This window comes from Triplophysa rosa, linkage group LG20 (assembly GCF_024868665.1).
Source record: "Triplophysa rosa linkage group LG20, Trosa_1v2, whole genome shotgun sequence".
Classification (NCBI taxonomy): domain Eukaryota; kingdom Metazoa; phylum Chordata; class Actinopteri; order Cypriniformes; family Nemacheilidae; genus Triplophysa; species Triplophysa rosa.
The window spans coordinates 20,678,850-20,696,338 of NC_079909.1; the positions used below are offsets into that span (position 1 = coordinate 20,678,850).

The 17,489-nt window shown below is 39.0% G+C and overlaps 4 protein-coding genes across 7 annotated transcripts in view; 2 read left to right on the plus strand and 2 right to left on the minus strand.

Moving 5' to 3' along the window:
* Positions 1–105, plus strand: part of LOC130570958 (nidogen-1-like) — a 22,249-nt gene extending 22,144 nt beyond the window's left edge. For 2 of the 3 annotated variants that reach the window (XM_057361513.1, XM_057361514.1), the window contains exon 20: positions 1–104. This exon is cut by the window's left edge and continues 815 nt beyond it. The gene's annotated coding sequence lies outside the window, so the exon portion shown is untranslated. The other variant, XM_057361512.1, reaches the window with a different exon arrangement.
* Positions 106–914: 809 nt separating this feature from the next.
* tbce (tubulin folding cofactor E) lies at positions 915–5,223 on the minus strand. Of its 2 annotated transcripts, none has more exons than XM_057362552.1 (17): positions 5,183–5,223; positions 4,490–4,614; positions 4,293–4,377; positions 4,020–4,196; positions 3,862–3,947; positions 3,656–3,755; positions 3,296–3,398; positions 3,119–3,195; positions 2,950–3,042; positions 2,802–2,866; positions 2,658–2,722; positions 2,384–2,536; positions 1,785–1,938; positions 1,638–1,706; positions 1,489–1,548; positions 1,320–1,411; positions 915–1,215 (listed from the first exon to the last, which is right to left on the minus strand). In XM_057362552.1, the coding sequence occupies exons 2-17, from the start codon at positions 4,587–4,589 to the stop codon at positions 1,120–1,122; spliced, it is 1,575 nt and encodes a 524-aa protein (XP_057218535.1). In that variant the 5' UTR covers positions 4,590–4,614; positions 5,183–5,223; the 3' UTR covers positions 915–1,119. The 2 variants fall into 2 exon arrangements, with proteins under 2 accessions (XP_057218535.1, XP_057218534.1); XM_057362551.1 differs by having other exon boundaries at positions 4,490–4,643; positions 5,183–5,199.
* A 212-nt stretch (positions 5,224–5,435) lies between these two features.
* On the plus strand, positions 5,436–11,457 carry rbm34 (RNA binding motif protein 34). Its single transcript, XM_057362553.1, has 11 exons — positions 5,436–5,617; positions 6,138–6,297; positions 6,537–6,655; positions 6,735–6,924; positions 7,014–7,073; positions 7,152–7,195; positions 7,280–7,363; positions 7,445–7,508; positions 10,668–10,710; positions 10,819–10,937; positions 11,056–11,457. The coding sequence occupies exons 1-11, from the start codon at positions 5,607–5,609 to the stop codon at positions 11,386–11,388; spliced, it is 1,227 nt and encodes a 408-aa protein (XP_057218536.1). The 5' UTR covers positions 5,436–5,606; the 3' UTR covers positions 11,389–11,457.
* Positions 11,458–11,717: 260 nt separating this feature from the next.
* tomm20b (translocase of outer mitochondrial membrane 20b) lies at positions 11,718–16,624 on the minus strand. The gene is made up of 5 exons (XM_057362033.1): positions 16,379–16,624; positions 16,062–16,108; positions 15,704–15,785; positions 15,478–15,620; positions 11,718–12,347 (listed from the first exon to the last, which is right to left on the minus strand). The coding sequence occupies exons 1-5, from the start codon at positions 16,500–16,502 to the stop codon at positions 12,303–12,305; spliced, it is 441 nt and encodes a 146-aa protein (XP_057218016.1). The 5' UTR covers positions 16,503–16,624; the 3' UTR covers positions 11,718–12,302.
* Between the last annotated feature and the right edge of the window lie 865 nt (positions 16,625–17,489).

Genomic DNA, 17,489 nt, shown 5'->3' on the forward strand with positions numbered 1-17,489 from the left:
AATTAAGGTTGACCTTTTTCTTAGTCACTACATTCAAGATTATTTTCATACCCTGCTGACTTAAGCACAAATTCACTGAAATTTCATAGTTTTGGTCTAAAAACCAGACAGGTCATTTTGCTCATAAGGAAAATGCATCTTGATTGAAGAATTGTCAGCCATTTGTACTGGAAAACAACAAAAATACTAAGAAAGTAAGTCATTTTTTTGTAGTGTGCGTGTGTGAATATACATTTGTACAAGTATTATTGACCGTTTCATTTGATTCTCTGGTTGTTTCTTGTAAATAAACTTTAAAGTCAAAACAACCCTCTAGACAGTCAAACCTCTGGAGTATTTTCTCGCTTCATGTTGTTGTGTGTGTAGTCAATGGTTGGTCTGGACATGACACTGAACGCTGTGACTTTACCGTCACGCGTGTGAATTTACACTCATTGTTTACATTTTTCATAAGAGACGGGACGTGAGAGAGACTGTTTTCTGGACAGATGTTTGCAATTAAAACATGACTTTTCCAGATCATGGTGTCATTGGTTCTTGATTTCGAACCGTTTACAAGCACCTCACGTGTGATTTTGAGAAACACGCTCTCGTGTTGATAGTCAGATCTGGAAATTTTGTCGCTTACGTATAAAAAACCAGTAGTATTATTGCCTGAGGCTTTTTTTATGCGAGGTTTAAACAGACTGTTGACTGCAAATGTCATTAGATCACATGCAAGCACGCATTTCTATCTAAAGGGGCTTACAGTGCATTCATGTTTATTATATGTCATGTTTAAATATATGAATAAATCTAACACTGCCATGTTGTTATAAAAGGTCTTCCTGGGGATCGATGGCCTTTGGTGTGGCGAGTGCCATGCTCTGCTAAAGGAGGACCATTCATTTATCAGAAGAACAAATCCACTGGTACAAGAAAGATTGTTTTATTATAACTGACTGTGATCAGTTGACGCGTCACATGTAATCGTGTGGCATTCTGTACAGTGATGACAGCAGTAACATTGTTTTCTGAAGAGAAGTTATTGTGCTGAATTATAAACACAGACGGCCGTGTGGTCAGTAAGATCCAGTATGAATCTCATCAGTGCGATGTTCATATGTCACAGGAGTTTCATCAGGACCAGCGCACCAGAATGTTGTCTCCGTCTTCCACAGAATAAAAGTCCAGTGGCTTAAGATCGTTGTCAATCTCGATCTCTCTGCCAGCCATCTATAAAAAGCACAATATTTTCCTCATGAAGTGAAGGTGTCAATCATGACGCAAATGAAAGAAGAGTCCGGCGTGGTGTAAACGCACAGTGAAGAGTGTTTTACCTTGGAGCAGGTGTATGCCAGTCTGAACTCGGCTCCGGGTAACTTCAGCAGACGGTGTAACAGACCCTTCACCTTCTGAACAATCATTGAACCTGAAACAGAAGAAGAACATCTGATGAACGTCCATCACGACACAACCGCAGCGAGTCACGCGTGCCGTTCACTTCACCTGGAAGCTTCTTCTCGATGGGCTTTCTGTCTGCATCCTCTGGACAAACAAAGGTTACGGCTGAGGAGAAACGAGAAACATTCAGAGGTATTTCTGACTGGTGTGTTTGTTTTGAGTCGCTGTTGTGCGAGATGACAGAAGATTCGTACTTAATAACTCATTCTTTAAGGCGAACGGCTTCTCTTCCCTCACATCGTCCTTGTTTGGAACACCGTACTCTAAACAAACACAAACAAACAAACAATTATCACGTGTAACAGGTGGGTTTTATTGTGAAGGAAAGTGCAGTGACTCACTGTGGATGAGCTGAAGGTATCGAGGGTGTTGTGTGATGAACTCCCAGCTCAGCTGGTTTTTCTCGGGTTCACTGTGACCTCCGGCCTGAAGCCACGCGGACGCAAACATCTTACAGTAATCGATCTCTGCGCCTCTCCGCTCATCTGCATGAATCTGATCACACCAAACACTTATTGTGTGAACACCATGCTTAAACGAACCTATGCCTTCATTTTATAACAAAAGTGTGATCACAGTATAAATGAATTTCTATCTGACGTCTTTTCCGTCTTGTTTTTTGGATGTTGTGAATGTTGTTTTATAAAGCGCGCACACACACACACACACACACACACACACACACACACACACACACACACAAATACTTGTACATGTGGTTTACGACGTACAAACGGTATATTCTATTCCCTAACCCTTCCCTCTAAACCAAACATCACAGAAAACTTTCGGCATTTTCTTCTCTTGAGAAAAATCATCGTTTAGTATGTTTTTCAAGCGATTAAGTTTACGAGGACGCAGGAAGCCATGTTTCCGTTGTTGTACACGTGTCATTACACAGATTTGTCTCCACGTAAACCATGTATACAAGCACACACACCTGTCTCATGTCGAGCAGGTCGAGCTGACTCAGACGAGCGATGAAGATCTGTCGAGATGTTTCTGGATTCTTCTCTTTCTGTATGATCGGATTCCTCCTGCACGACAGCTGAACCAGACACTGAAGTTTCTCCAGTTCATTCACTACAATCCACTGCACACACACACACACGTTCACGACATCATATTCCAAATCAATTCATTTTGATAGAAGTTCTAGAACTTGCAGAATGCAGCTTGTGCTATATTGTGAATGTATCAGTGATTATATTTACCTCTGAAATGTTGTTGTCATCTAGAAAAAGAGCCTTCAGTGCAGGAAACGATGATGTCTTGTTGCCTTCACAGTATGAAAATTGTCGTTTTATATTCTATTATTATACACAAACCATGAATGATTATTATTAGTTTGTAGTTACCTGCTGAGACATCAGTGAACTGAATGACAGACAGACCCGTACACGACAGATTGAGATTCTCCAGCCTGAAGTTGAAAAACACAACACCTTTAGATATCTGCGTGATTTCTTACCTGCATCATAGAGAATATACAGAGACTGTATTTACCGCGGTAAATGTGAGATCTCTAACAGCGTCTCTTGAACGATCTGATTCTTGCTCAGATCCACAACTCTCAAAGTCTGTAGAACGTGATCTGGTCTAGAGAAAGAAGAATTCACTTGTAATTGAATTACTATTCGTTTTCTATTTCTATTTTGCAACAGATCCAACGTACCGGAGTAATTCTGTGACGTCATTGTCAGCGAGATAAAGCTCCTCTAACTTCTGCCACATGGCGGCGCAATGAAGAACCTGCATGTCATGACTCACTTGAAGTAAATCAGTTTATAAGCATTGAAGCGTGCTACTCAAAGCATCTCAATATATGCAAATATATGTCAATGTACAATACCTGAGACCAGGTGAGCGCACAGCTGTTGAGTGACAGCACCCTCAGACACGAGAAGACGGGACTTAAACTACTGGGCTTACTGGAGACACTTAATCTGTTATGACTATAAAGAGAATTTACAAGAGAGGTCGGAGATTATTGCTGACGGGTACGTTTGGTTTCACATAACATTATTTGGCACAGCCGCAACTGGACTCAAAATAATCCAGACTTAAATAACCCTTTGACCCAGACTGAAAGAAAACGGTTACAGCAAAAGACATCAAAACACATTTTTTGTTTAACATGCAGCCCTAAAGTAAGACCCACGAGAGATGAGACTTGATGGATGTGCTTTATTGAACATATACGAGTCCTGACCTGAGCTGGAGAATCTCCAGAGAGTTCAGCTGTTCTGCGATAGCTGCCACCACCTCCCACGAGCTCAGCAGATTTCCAGAAAGATCCAGAGACTGAGCCACTGAGAGAGAGACTGTCAAGAAGTCAGACGGAGAGAACACCACTGATCTCGAGTCTAGAACCCGTCAGCCGGTTTGTGTGAGAACATGACGACGCGTGAAGGATACGCGGAGTGGTGTTTCTGATCTCATTCTCTGGGCCTGGACCGCACACCTCACACCTCCTGAGACCGATTTCCGTCAGATTTTCCAACCTGTCACAACACGAACACGGAGTCACCACAAAATCGGCTGGGTGACAAAACACCCAGTGAACCGTTCTCTACCTCTGTTTCTGTTTCACGCCCTCGAATCCAACCATCATCACAGTTCTGGTGGAGATCTTCACCTCTTCTCCGATGACCTCCTGTAGTTCCACCTCATACCGCTGTTTCAGAGCCGTCAGATAATCCACCCCAAAACTGGCCTTTTTGGGACGCACGAACGAGCCTCCCGTCGGGTGTCTGATGAGAAAGAGAAAAAGATCCAACCATACAGCAATATTAAGAGAGCAAAGCTGAAGTGATCGCTGTGTGGAGTGATGTAATGACGATGAGCACCTGCAGGTAAAGTATCTCACTCCATCATGGCTTCCATCATGTTTGCCTCTGTCTGCATTATCCCACTCCACTCCTAACCACAAACCTGCACGTATAAAGACACAGGAACCATTGTGAGGAGAGCTCGAACTGTAGTTTATTGTATACAGATAGAGTTACAGTAATAAATGCTCAAATGAGACCCGAATGAGACGTACCTGCGGTGGGAGGAACTGTTCCCACGTAACGCACGGTTCCTCTCTCACCATCACAACACACCCGTCTGCCCACAGCATCCTCTGACACCTCCTGAGTCATGCCACATCAGCTGTCAATCACTGGACTGAAGTCACACACAAAACAGACTGGTGTCTGAAATAAATAAAACATCTAAAAACTATTTGGATCACTATATGCAACATGCATCACAAAACACATTTGAGTACATCACATAGTGAAAGACAGTGAACAGTGTTTTATCTGTGCAGTGCTACTGTGTGAACTGTGTTCGTACAGACACAGTCGATCATCTTTAGATATGAAACACTGTGATCTAAACTGCTGTCTGTTGTTAAAAGTTGTATGCTCTATTATTGTTCATATTTGATATCTTATTTGGCAATCATGTTTCAATTGACATTGTAATTGAACGTAAGCGGTAAGAAAGATTAAAAGTAAGAAAATAAAACAACAGTACAATTAAGCTACTTGATGATGACATCATGTAGATGATTATTTAGACAGTGATAGAGAGTTAAGTGACATTTAAAATCATAGCGACACGTGTGCGTTTTAAACTACATATACAGAAAACACTAAACGGCATAAAAAAATAATAAGTCAAAACTAAAATCTATTATGATAAAGAATGATAGCATGAAAGAATGAAAGTGTTTCTGCATCCCTCTTACCTTCAGAAACATCAAAGCGGAAGTCAGTCTGCGTCATCAGGTGCAGCACTGAATGAGCGCCGACAGAGTCACCGTGCGCATGTGTTCATGTGATTTAACAAAACAGATGAAATTACGACCAGAAACATGTATGTGTATCTATTGTTTCGTATATTTATTAAAAAAGGTGATACATTATGATAATACACAGGTGATGTAATTTTTCGTGAAACTGGGAACGCATGATCACTGTTTGTTGTTTCCAGGAGGAAGACAAATCATGCTGCACATGAGTGCGTACGTGTGCGCAATCAACGTGTTTGAGAAACAGTTCATGACCATTTATAAAGATTAAGCATATGTAACGTTATATATTAATATTTCACACAGACATGCTCGCTGAGTGAAACACAGACAGGAAGTGAGTTAACGACAGCGTGACGTCATGCAGAAGAGGTCAGTGTCTTACTGAATTAAACATAGCTGCAAACTCGATTAAGACATTAAGAAAATATATAATTAAAGGTACCTTTTTATGCGTGTCACTTTAAGTAGAACTCAATAAGAACTTCATGGAAGATATTCTGTAAAGTTGCGTTGAAACTGCATTATGAAGTGCCAAATAAATCAAATAAGACTTGATCAGAATCAGAATCAGAAGAGCTTTATTGCCAAGTGTGCTTGCACACACAAGGAATTTTCTTTGGTGTTGGAAGCTTCTAGTACAGACATTCAACACAATGACAATACAATATAATACGATTGATGGTTAATTTGTTGTATTTAACATAATCAAAAGATTAAATCACGATTTTAAAGACTGTATCATGGTCCAGTGATGCTGTCAGAAGATGAATGAAATGATACTTTAGTTTAGATCATGATAGAAAGTCCTCAGTGTACTTTGAGGAATACCGTGGTATTACCGTAATAAAACGTATTTGTTGTGTCTGATGTGCACTGTTTATTGTTGCAGTAATAAGAGCAGAGATGCTGGGCAGGCTGGAGACTATACAGTCGGTCAGGTGTCTGGCACTCTCTTCCCAGAGAAACCCCAAACTGGAGCTTTATCGTCTTTATTCTCCACATCATCATCATCATCAGGCAGCACTTTAATCTTCGTTCCTGCACCCAAAGTATGTATTCAAAGTGTCTCTGATCATACATGACAGCAATGTACAGTACAAATGAAACTCTATGTAGGGTACATGTCACAAGCCGTTGGCTACCACAAAAAGTAATTTCAGACAAAAAAGAAAATTGAGCTCTCATTTTTACTACAGCTTTTATAGTCATTAAGTTATTTATTCAGCTGTAAAGTGTCTAAAATTGTTTTTGATTCTGATGGATCGTCGTCTGCGTTTTCTCTCCTCAGACGGACCCTCAAGCCACACCGGCAACATCCGAAACCACAGTCAAATCTGACCATCAGATATCCAAAAAGAAAAAGCTTTCAAAGCTGATATCGGCAGGAGAAAAGAAGCTACAGGACAGGTTAGTAACGCACTTCTGAACTTCTGAAACTTCTGAACTTATCGATCTGTTTCTAACACGCGTGTGTGCGAATCCACAGAGAATGCGCTTTACAGAACGCTGATGATGAAGGTCAGAAGATTAAGAAGGTGAAGCGCAAGCGTGTGGAGGCAGATGAAGTGGAAACAGAGCGACCGATTAAACGCAAAAAGAAGAATATGGCAGAAGAGAGAATCAAACTGAAAAGGACTGTGTTTGTGGGGAATCTGCCTCCCAGCTGCTCGAAGAAGGTCAGACGGTTATCTTCACCACGGTATATCCTCTCGTACCCTTATCCTGAAATCCAGCACTTACACCAACATTCTGCTTTGATTTTCAGGATCTTTTGTGTCTGTTCAGTGAGGCGGGAGCAGTGGAAACCATCCGCTTCCGTTCAGTGGTCTGTGTTCTGTTCTTTCACTTTGAAACTCCTGTTGTCGGGTCTAGCGTTTTAGCTTTAATAGAGTTTCTTTTACAGTTTCGGGAGGACCCCACAATGTCTCGCAAACTGGCGGCCATCCAGTGAGTATTTTGTGTTGTGTCGTGTAGCGTTTGACATGCAGTAAACGAATGCTAATAAAATCCTCATATTGTGTGTGTTTGCAGGAGGAAAGTTCATCCCAAGAAACAGAACATCAATGCTTATGTGGTGTTCAGAGAGGAAGAGGCAGTGGCCGGCGCTCTCAAATGGTGAAAATAAACATCAGTATCTGATCAGATTGCATCTGTGGATTATATCCCTTTTAGTGACACGCCTTTGAAATTTGACAGGAATGGATGGCAAATTCAGAAGGGTTTTCATATTCGAGTGGATCGTGTCTCTCAACATCAAGCTGTGAGTATAGCCCTTTTCACACAGAGATCCTGGAAAATACACAGAAAATGTGTCCAGGAATTTGTCCCGGGATCCTTAGATTCTGTTCATTCACACTGCCAGTGGTTTTCTGGAATGTGTGCGTGCGTCCACACACACATCCCGTGATCCCGTAAAGATATTTCCTTGCAGTGTTTTTAAATGACAAAGACGTCAATTTTAAAACAAACTTTTTTATTCATAATTTTTATTGGTAAATGCAGAAAAACGAAGAGGCACACGAAGGCAAGGTATAGGCTATAGCCCAACGAGATTAAGCTAAATATAAAATGTCATATGAAAACAAATAAAAGCCAATTGTTCAGGCTTGTTCAGTGCAAATTTACACAGCCTTAATGAAAAAATATAACGGAATGCTGCAAAGTTAAAATTAGCCAGTATTTTTGCAATATAGCCTAATGCAATACAAAAGGCACAGTATAATAATTTATCAGTAATATGATGTACAAAAATGCGAGTTTAAAAATAAGTTTATCGTTTTTTTAAAACAACGTTTTTTAGCATTTCGATTTTGTAACCATTTCGGAATAAGATCGCGCAGATCGAATGAAAAAACAGTTAAGGGCCTAAAGCATATTGCACATAATGCTATAAAAACCATAAATAAACACTTAGGTCGGTACATGATCATCATGTTTGTACGTTACAATGTTTTTGTTGAGAAAAACAAGCACATAATGTTCGGGTGAAAGTTTGGAGTTAGTCTGTTAACAGCGGGTTTCTATCACTCTGGTTTTATTTGCATTTTGTCAGAAACGAGTGATGGAAACTCCAAATTTCTAATTAAAAACCCTTAAATCGCAAAAAAAGTTTTTACACTCGCTTGAGGTGGTTTTTCTTTTTTTTTTTCGAAAAAGGGTTAATGCGAATAATGGGAGATGGAAACACATTTGCCAAATAAATTCCTCCAAAACGTCCCGTAACTGCACTACTATGAGACGGCCGGTGTAACCTGACTAACCAGAGAACTGATCTTGTGATACAGCATCAGAAATGTTGTTACGGTCATTCTTAAACGCCTGAGCAAAGTCCTCAAGTAGTTCTGTAATTGCCTCTTAGAACTGTCACGACTGTGTTTCCCAAACAGCAGACATCCACAAAAGCACCGCATTAATTGAGTTTCGTAATCGTCTGCTTGCGCAAGTATTATTCTATATGAAAATCATTATATTCAGTGGCTTCTCTTCCTTCTCTTACTGATGTTTAGTGGCAGTTTATTAGGAAAGTGACGGTTGACTAGGTGGATGGAAACGGTGCTTATTCGCAAATGTTTTATGTGATACTCCATTTTTGCGCATAAGCTAAATTCGCAATTTTGGATGGAAACCCACACTGGCTCTTGTCTGCACAGAAACACACGGCTTCTCCGCGGAACGAGCACGTCAGGTGCACGCAGACACGTTTTAAAGGTTGATGAGCGATCAAGTTTATGGAAGCGCTGTGTATTTTACTGTTAATAGTTTTGATAAAAGTAATTTCAAGTTTAATCTGCGTTTAGAAGCAGACAACGCTTTTCACTAATCTGACCTTAAATTTGGTGATTAGGACTCTTGCATTCATCTATGATTTAGCTAAAGACAAATAGTAGGACTATTTTTTAGTTTTTAATTACTAACGAACAAAAATGAATAGCTTAACTATATTTGTTTTCAAAGCCACATTATTTACGATTTATTATAGATGTGTGTCATCACTACACGGCTTTTACGGCATTGTTTCTGCCTTTCGTTCACACGGGGGGCTTTCCGGGACTGATCCCGTTAATGTTACTAGGTCCCTTTTCCAGAATCACTTTCGGATCAATCCGGGATGCGTTTGCGTTCACACAGAAGGCACTCTGGCAATTTTTTGGCAATTTTATGGGATCAGCGGGCTGTGTGAATGGGGGATATGATGAATAAAATCACAAAATAACTTTTAGAAAATTATCATGCAGCCGTTTGATGCAACATTTATTTATATGAAGTTTAGAAGAACTCACAACTTGTACTTGTGACCATTTCTGCTAGGACTAATTATTGTTCTAAAACAACCACGGAAAAAATGAAGGGACCATTTCAAAGCACCATTTCAGTTTTTCCTGAATTTGCTATGTTTAGGTAAAATGATCATTTTTTGTTTCATTCTGTGAACTACTAACAATATTTCTACCAAATTTCAAATAAAAATCTTGTTTCTATTTGCATTTATTTGCAAAAATGAAGACTGGAGAAACAGGTTAAAGAACAGAAAAGATGCTGTGTATGTTCTGAGACCTCAAATACTGCAAAGAAAACACGTTTAGATTCACTTTAAAGCAGTACATCTAGAACTGATGATTTGAAATGGTCTCTTAATTTTTTTCCACGGCTATATATAATAATGCAATTCTCGCTTTTTGCTTGAATTTATTTAACTTACCCACGTTCTTTTGATATATTTAATGTTTAAAATATCCATAATGAATGGATGTTTTGTGAATAAACCGGTGCTTTAAAAGAAAAAGTTCATACATTAAAAAGTGATGTTTAGAGAAAGTTTAAGGTGGGTGAGAGAGATGGCACATGTGTGTGAATGTCTGTCTGTGTACTTGCATGTGTGGAAGATGATCCGCCATCAGAAATAATACTAAAACATGTATGTTAGTTAAAACATTTTCAGTTTTTATATTTCAATATAGTCCAAATTAGGGATGCACGATCCCATTTTTTAAAGACCGATTACAAGTACCGATATGTTTTTTGGTACTGGCCAATACCGATGCACTACCTGTATATTTTTGGGGGGGTGAAGTGGCAATTTTCCAAGCACAACACAGTGAGACTAATAAAAATAGAATAGCTTCATAATTACAAACAACTCCACCCCAAACACATTATGAAAATATAAATAATGTTGTGTGCTTGTCCCAATCTTTCAAAGCACAACTTTCAGGAGGTATCAGTCTCTGTGTATTTTTACGAGTACGTGAGCTTAGTATCCCCTGTCCAAAGTGATTTTACAGACTTACAAAAACATGTTTTAGCACAACATACAAAACATTTCTAGTATCATAGATGGCGGTAGTTATCATATTTGTTTGTCAGCAGTTTGTTTTGCTGTCAGCTGCAAGTGTTCAACATTTTCTCATTTTCTTGACAGCATGATCACAAACGGTCCATATTTGTGGGCAATTTACCATACGGTGAGCACACAATCTCTTGCCACTCCTGCTTTTTCGTTTCTGAAGAATGAAATATTACTGAAGAAAAGTCTGTAGATTCTCTGAAGCTTGATGTGGATGTGATGACAGATATAATGGAGCTTCCGTTACGGCAGTACTTTGAGGAGTGTGGAGAGGTGCAGGCCGTGCGTTTGGTGCGGGACAAAGACTCTGGCATTGGGAAGGGCTTCGGCTACATTCTGTTTGAGGTACAAACTCACCGCTGTACTAATTATTTACACGATCTTACATCATGATCCTGTTTCATTGTGTTCTTGATGCTGTGTGTTTGGTTTCATTCTGAGTGAAATGCGTCTTCTCTCTCAGAGTCCAGATTCTGTGATGTTAGCGCTCAAACTCGACGGCTCCACATTACTGGATCGAAAGATACGAGTCAAGCGATCGGTGAAGAAGGAAAAAGTGCAGAAAGTTGCTCCAGGACGACCTTCAGGAAGAAAACCTGCAACAGGAAGAGGAAATAGACCCAGCGCAGGTGGATTTAAAGGGTTCAAGCAGAAGGGTCAAGATCATCCAGGAGGGAGAAACGTTCAAACAAAAGCTTCATTCAAAGGAGAGATGACAGATCCTGCTGCCAAAAAGAACAAAGGACAGAAAAAGAAATTTAAATCAAATAAGAAGAAAAATGTCTCATACATTTAATGTGCTTTGTTTGTTTACAGGTTTTACATTCTTATGTCACAAAACTACCAATAAACAAGTTTGTGAATGAATGAACATGTTGATGTTTCTGTCTTCAACATCCAAGATGATGCTGTTTACTTTCACCGTCAATGTCTTTAATCATAATTCAGGGCAGACGCTGTTCCCTTTTTTGTCATCCATGTTATATATAACATATTTTAATATAAAATAGCATGAACAAGTCATAAAAATGCCATATTATGGGTGAACTACTCTACTAAATCATGTCATAAAAATGTAAGAATGGCATACTGTAGGTTTAGGACAAAAAGGATTTTGACACCGACTTCACAGATTGCTCAGTTTTTATTTCAAGTTAAAAAAGAAGAATCTCTCTACATGAAACAGCCAGAGCACCTTTAAACGTGCCACCTATCCCACAATATCACAGATGTTATACAGTCAGTAAAAATAACTTAAATACATGAACACAGATCAATGAAAACAGCCGCTCTCTCTCTCTCGATGTTCTGCTCATCCGGCTGATTTATACAAACCAGACCCACTATCCGTGTCTGAGGGCGAGCGCATGTTCGCAACATTTCATTTACTTGTTGCATATTTCATTTTTTATTCAAACTCACACTAAATACTTTGTGTTAGTAAAACGAAGAACAACAAAAATACAGACGTTTGCAGGTCATGCTTGTTTTCTGTCATTCATATACACTGAGACACACGTCACCATCTACAGGACAAATCCATCAGCTACCGTTCGACGCTCGTTTTAGATTCCAATAACATTTCGAACACATTTTTCCTTTAAAAACGGTATCATTGTTTTCAGTGTTTAAAAAAGGGGTGTGGCAGAACGATTGACTGCAGATTTAAAGCAGACAGGAAGTGATGTCATGGCAGAATTGTAGGTTCTTCTACTCGACGTCGTCGTCGCTGATGCTCTGAGCAGTGACGATACGCTGCGTGAGAGAAAACAGAAAACATCAGCTTTGCTGTTCAGTGACATGTGTCGGTACACGATCCGGGATGCCTGCACGATCCGTTCTGCGCATGCGCACAAGGACGTAGTAAACAACGTCACGGTTTCCCTACACTATTGGTATCAAGCATGCGATGAAACACTTGACGGCCAGACGGCACAACTGGCGGCATATTTTTGTAGGCTACATTGTGTATTTCATTTAACAGTTCATGGCGGGTCTATTTTGAAGTTTTAAAATGTAGCTTACGCTATGCATTACGATGTGTTTACGTGGTTGCCAATCCAAAATAATAAAGGAGTTGTTACATGAACATACACGATTTTGGTTACATGTGGAATAAAGTATGAGTCTTGAGAGTCTGTCACTGCAAACCTTCAGTTTCCTCCAAACTCCCCTTTGCGATTCATTGCTGCATGGCATAATATGAAGGTATTTCAGTAGCAAAACTTGAGAGCTTGTACATCTTAAATTGAAAACTTGTAAATTAAGTATTTGTACTTGTATGCTAAAATGTACACTCGCAGCCCCAATGTGAAAACCCGTAAAGTAAATATCTGAAGTTGAATGTCGAGATTTGCACCCGTAAACAATAATCACAAACCTGGGTTCTGAGTTTAAAGCTGCAGACAAATAGACCCAAATGTATAAAATGGCATTTGCAAAAATGAATCGACAGGCACAAATGTGTAGTGCACATTTGTACTTACTCATAGATTCAGATTCGCTGTGCAACCACAAATAGGCACCTACAACTTCTCAAATCTGTCACTGCAGTTTCAAATCTTCCCGCCTTGACTTTTGCTACGACTTTCGCGATAAACCCGTTGCAAAACTAACTTGTGCACTTGAAAGCTCAGAGGCGAGAGAAAGAACGGCATTTGATGACGTCACGCGGCTGAGCCACACCGCCCCCTAATGGCAGGAAAAATCACAATGAAAGGAGTTTTTTAAATCACTAATACAGTACTTAATTTAAGATGAAACTCTAAATCAATAAATACATTTTCCGTAACAAAAATACTACTTACGGCCTCTTTTTGACTATAAATTAACTTTTCTATTTTATTCTCTTTTATATATATCTTTGTTCTATGTTTCCAAAGAAAATTCCTTGTGTGTGCAAGCACACTTGGCAATAAAGCTCTTCTGATTCTGATTCTGATTCTGATGTTTGTCCTTTATTATATATTTATTGCTTTTCTACCCTATCTGCAAAATATATATTTTTACAGGTACATAGGCTACTGAATGACAATAAAGATATTGAATCTGATAAGGGTGGTGTATCAATTAGCAACCTAATTAACAACCTAACTTAGCTGAAGCAAGTTCGCTGATGATAATGATCAAAATTAAAAACAGAAAATGTACAGTCAGCCTGTCATTGTGTAAGGCTCCTATATCAGAATGATCAGAATCAGTTCTTGTATAACACTGAAGAGGTTTATTCGGCAATAACAACCGACTGGATGCATTATCCTGCGGCTAGTAATTATCACATGAGAAAATAATTGTACACTAAATATTGATTAAATATGTTTAAGCTCATCTGTTAAAAATCCAAACCTTCCATGAGAAAAAAAACTTCCAGGTAAACCCACAACCCCAATACTGTATATGGTGGCATTGCACAGTCCTGCATACAATTTCTGTTCATTTTCAATGTCTTTACATATTGAAAATAACAAAAAATATAAAAAAGTAGAAATAGCTTAAAAGTGCAATAATGGTCAATAATACATTATAAATAAAGAAATAATAGTTCTCAAGGGTTAGGCTATAGAATCATGTTGAACTGTGTAAATGTACATTTTTATATAGTATATCAATGAACATTATAGTATACATAACGGAAAATGTAGTCAGCCTGTCATTATATCTTAAAACAAACAATAGTACAAAACGGATTATCGATAGTATACAGAATGATATCATTAAAATACATTACAAATGATATATATAAAAGATAGTATAAGTCATGGAATAGTTATACATGATAGTATACATAAGTGTGATGGTTTCGCTTTAGTTGAAAACTGTTTTATTTAAACATTATTTAAACTATTATTTGCTAGATCCTTTCATTGTGATTTTTCCTGCCATTAGGGGGCGGTGTGGCTCAGCCACATGACGTCATCAAATGCCGTTCTTTCTCTCGCCTCTGAGCTTTCAAGTGCACAAGTTAGTTTTGCCACGGGTTCATCGCGACAGTAGTAGCAAAAGTCAAGGCGGGAAGATTTGAAACTGCAGTGACAGATTTGAGAAGTTGTAGATGCCTATTTGTGGTTGCACTGCGAATCTGAATCTATGAGTAAGTACAAATGTGCACTACACATTTGTGCCTGTCGATTCATTTTTGCAAATGCCATTTTATACATTTGGGTCTATTTGTCTGCAGCTTTAAACTCAGAACACAGGTTTGTGATTATTGTTTACGGGTGCAAATCTCGACATTCAACTTCAGATATTTACTTTACGGGTTTTCACATTGGGGCTGCGAGTGTACATTTTAGCATACAAGTACAAATACTTAATTTACAAGTTTTCAATTTAAGATGTACAAGCTCTCAAGTTTTGCTACTAAAATACCTTCATAGCATTAGGCCTACTTAACTTGCTGTGTTTCGATCTGAGGTCAGTAGTATTGTCAAAGACGGTTTTTATTAAAAGCTGCTAATATTAGTTAACTTTAAATCGACTCATTTTGTATTAGTATGGGTCTATATATAGGCTAATATATCTATCTATATAATCTAAATGAGGAATAATCCCTTCAATGGTGTTTACAGAACATAATAAGGAACATAATATGCATTTCCGCCTAGACTATCTGCACTTACATGAAGAAAGAACTACAAACAAGTCTGGGGAAACGTTACAGAGTATTTCAACGCATAGTGTGCACACAGAAGTGACATGAGACCAGAGGTGGACAGTAGTGAAAGTCGCGGTACAAAGGTGCTCAAGCGTGGAACAGATCGTGCAGCGTCGTCGCTAAACAGAATTATCTACTACGTCATTATGCGCATGCGCGGACGGATCGTGCAGGCATCCCGGATCGTGTACCGACAACAAGAATGGAAAAAACAAGAAGTGAGGTCATCACCTGGCTGATGGTGGGCAGTTTGGTGAGGAGCATCTGGAAGACGGGAGGAGGAAGAGTTTGCTGCAGGACCTGCAGGAGTTGCTGAGGCTGACCGCAGACGGCGATGGCATTCGTCAGGTGATCCACACCTTTCTCATAGTCTCCTGAGAGAGACACACAACATGAGTGTTAACACTGCTGAATGTGTGTGTGTGTGAGTGTGCGTGTGAGAGAAACGAGATCTCACCCTGTGCCAGGAGCTCTTCTCCGAGCTGAATCTCTTCAAGGAAAAACTTCTGAACTGCTTCAGCATCTTTAAGATCTGGCAACTACACAAACACAAAATCATGCTCTGTCAAAATACATCCAAAAAATTTCCAACATTACTATCATAACATTGACACAAATGAATTATGGTTATATTAAATAAATTAAAAATTCTGTTGTTATAATAAGAAAGAAAATCTACAGATTTTACCACAGATGTCACAGCCCATCACATTAATCATAGTCAAATGAAAACGATTGAATAGCTGTTGTTGTGCACATCTCTATTGTTCATTTCAAGAAGCATACATAAAACAAACATTTGTTTGTGAGATTACCCTGGACAGTCCAGCTTTCTCTTGTGCAACTTTCTGCTTTCTCCTTCCTGTAAGAAAACCAAACAATCACATTGACATTTAATATCATCACAGACGATCATAATCACTATTATCACTAAATGAACATAATCACTACTATATCAGTCAGGTCGATCATGTCAGGTTTAGCTCAACATGTCCTGATGAAGAACACAAGAGCCCTACATCGAGTTTCGGTTAGCAGCCCTCATCCTTTACTACTACACCACAACACCCGCAAATCCTGCACATTTCCATCCGAGCATCAAACACTGACAGTCAGACAGGTGTGTTCTCACGTTCTCTCAGTTGGTTCTTGTAGTTCGGGTCGCTCCGTCGTTTCTTGTCGAAATAAATACAGTAACCGACGAACAGCGCCGCGCCGACGCCCGCCGCGATCGCGCTGCTCCTGCCGCCCATCATGACGATATAAAACAACACGACACGAGATCACACGAAAGAAATGTCACGATATTAATAATGACACAGATCAGCTTAGCTGCATGACCCTCATTACGCACACTAGGAAGGACCCCCGTGACGTCATGGCCTGTGACAGATGAGCCGCCCGTTACTTATGCCTGATCAAAAGTAAAACCTCTGCCTCAAGAGCTGCACATGAATGAATCACAGGTATGATACAAAACAAAAGTAAGACTATTGTAACATTATATTTATAAAAAATATATATTTTAAGTATGCATTTTATTTAGCAGACACACTAAGTGCGTTTTAATATAAACAGCAGATGGCGGTAACGCTCCACAGCAGAAACACATTCAGTTCTCAACGAGGTTTGACATCAAACCTCGGATGGCACATAGGGTGTAAACAAACCTAGTTTAGTTATGTTTATTTAACATGTCCATTATGTTTATCAGAAAGCGTTATTAGGTAACATGTAATGTTTCCTGTAGCTCAGTGGTTCGAGCGTGGTGCTAGCAACGCCAAGGTCATGGGTTGGATCCCAGGGATTGAACATACTCAACATCAACATGTATAGTATCATGCAATGTAAGTGGCTTTGGATAAAAGCGTCTGCCAAATGCATAAATGTAAATGTACTATCATAAGAAATTAGCTAATAAATATTTAGGCTGTTACCCAATCTGTGAAAACCAGGCTAGCGTTTTAAAATGTAATTTTGAGATAATGAGCATCAAAGCTTGATTTTAACCATTAATGTCACTATGATTTCATTTTTTTTTGACATGGCCTTACTTAGTCCATTTTAAAGATAACAAGGTTATACGTTCTTGTAGTAGGCCTATGAGTTTATGTAGAAAACAAGAAATCACAAAAAATGACACAGGGTCACATGTTTTTAATAAACCAATTACAACAATTTAACATTGTTTTTTAATGGCAACTTAGCACGTTTAATGTCAAATAGTAAATATAATAGCAATA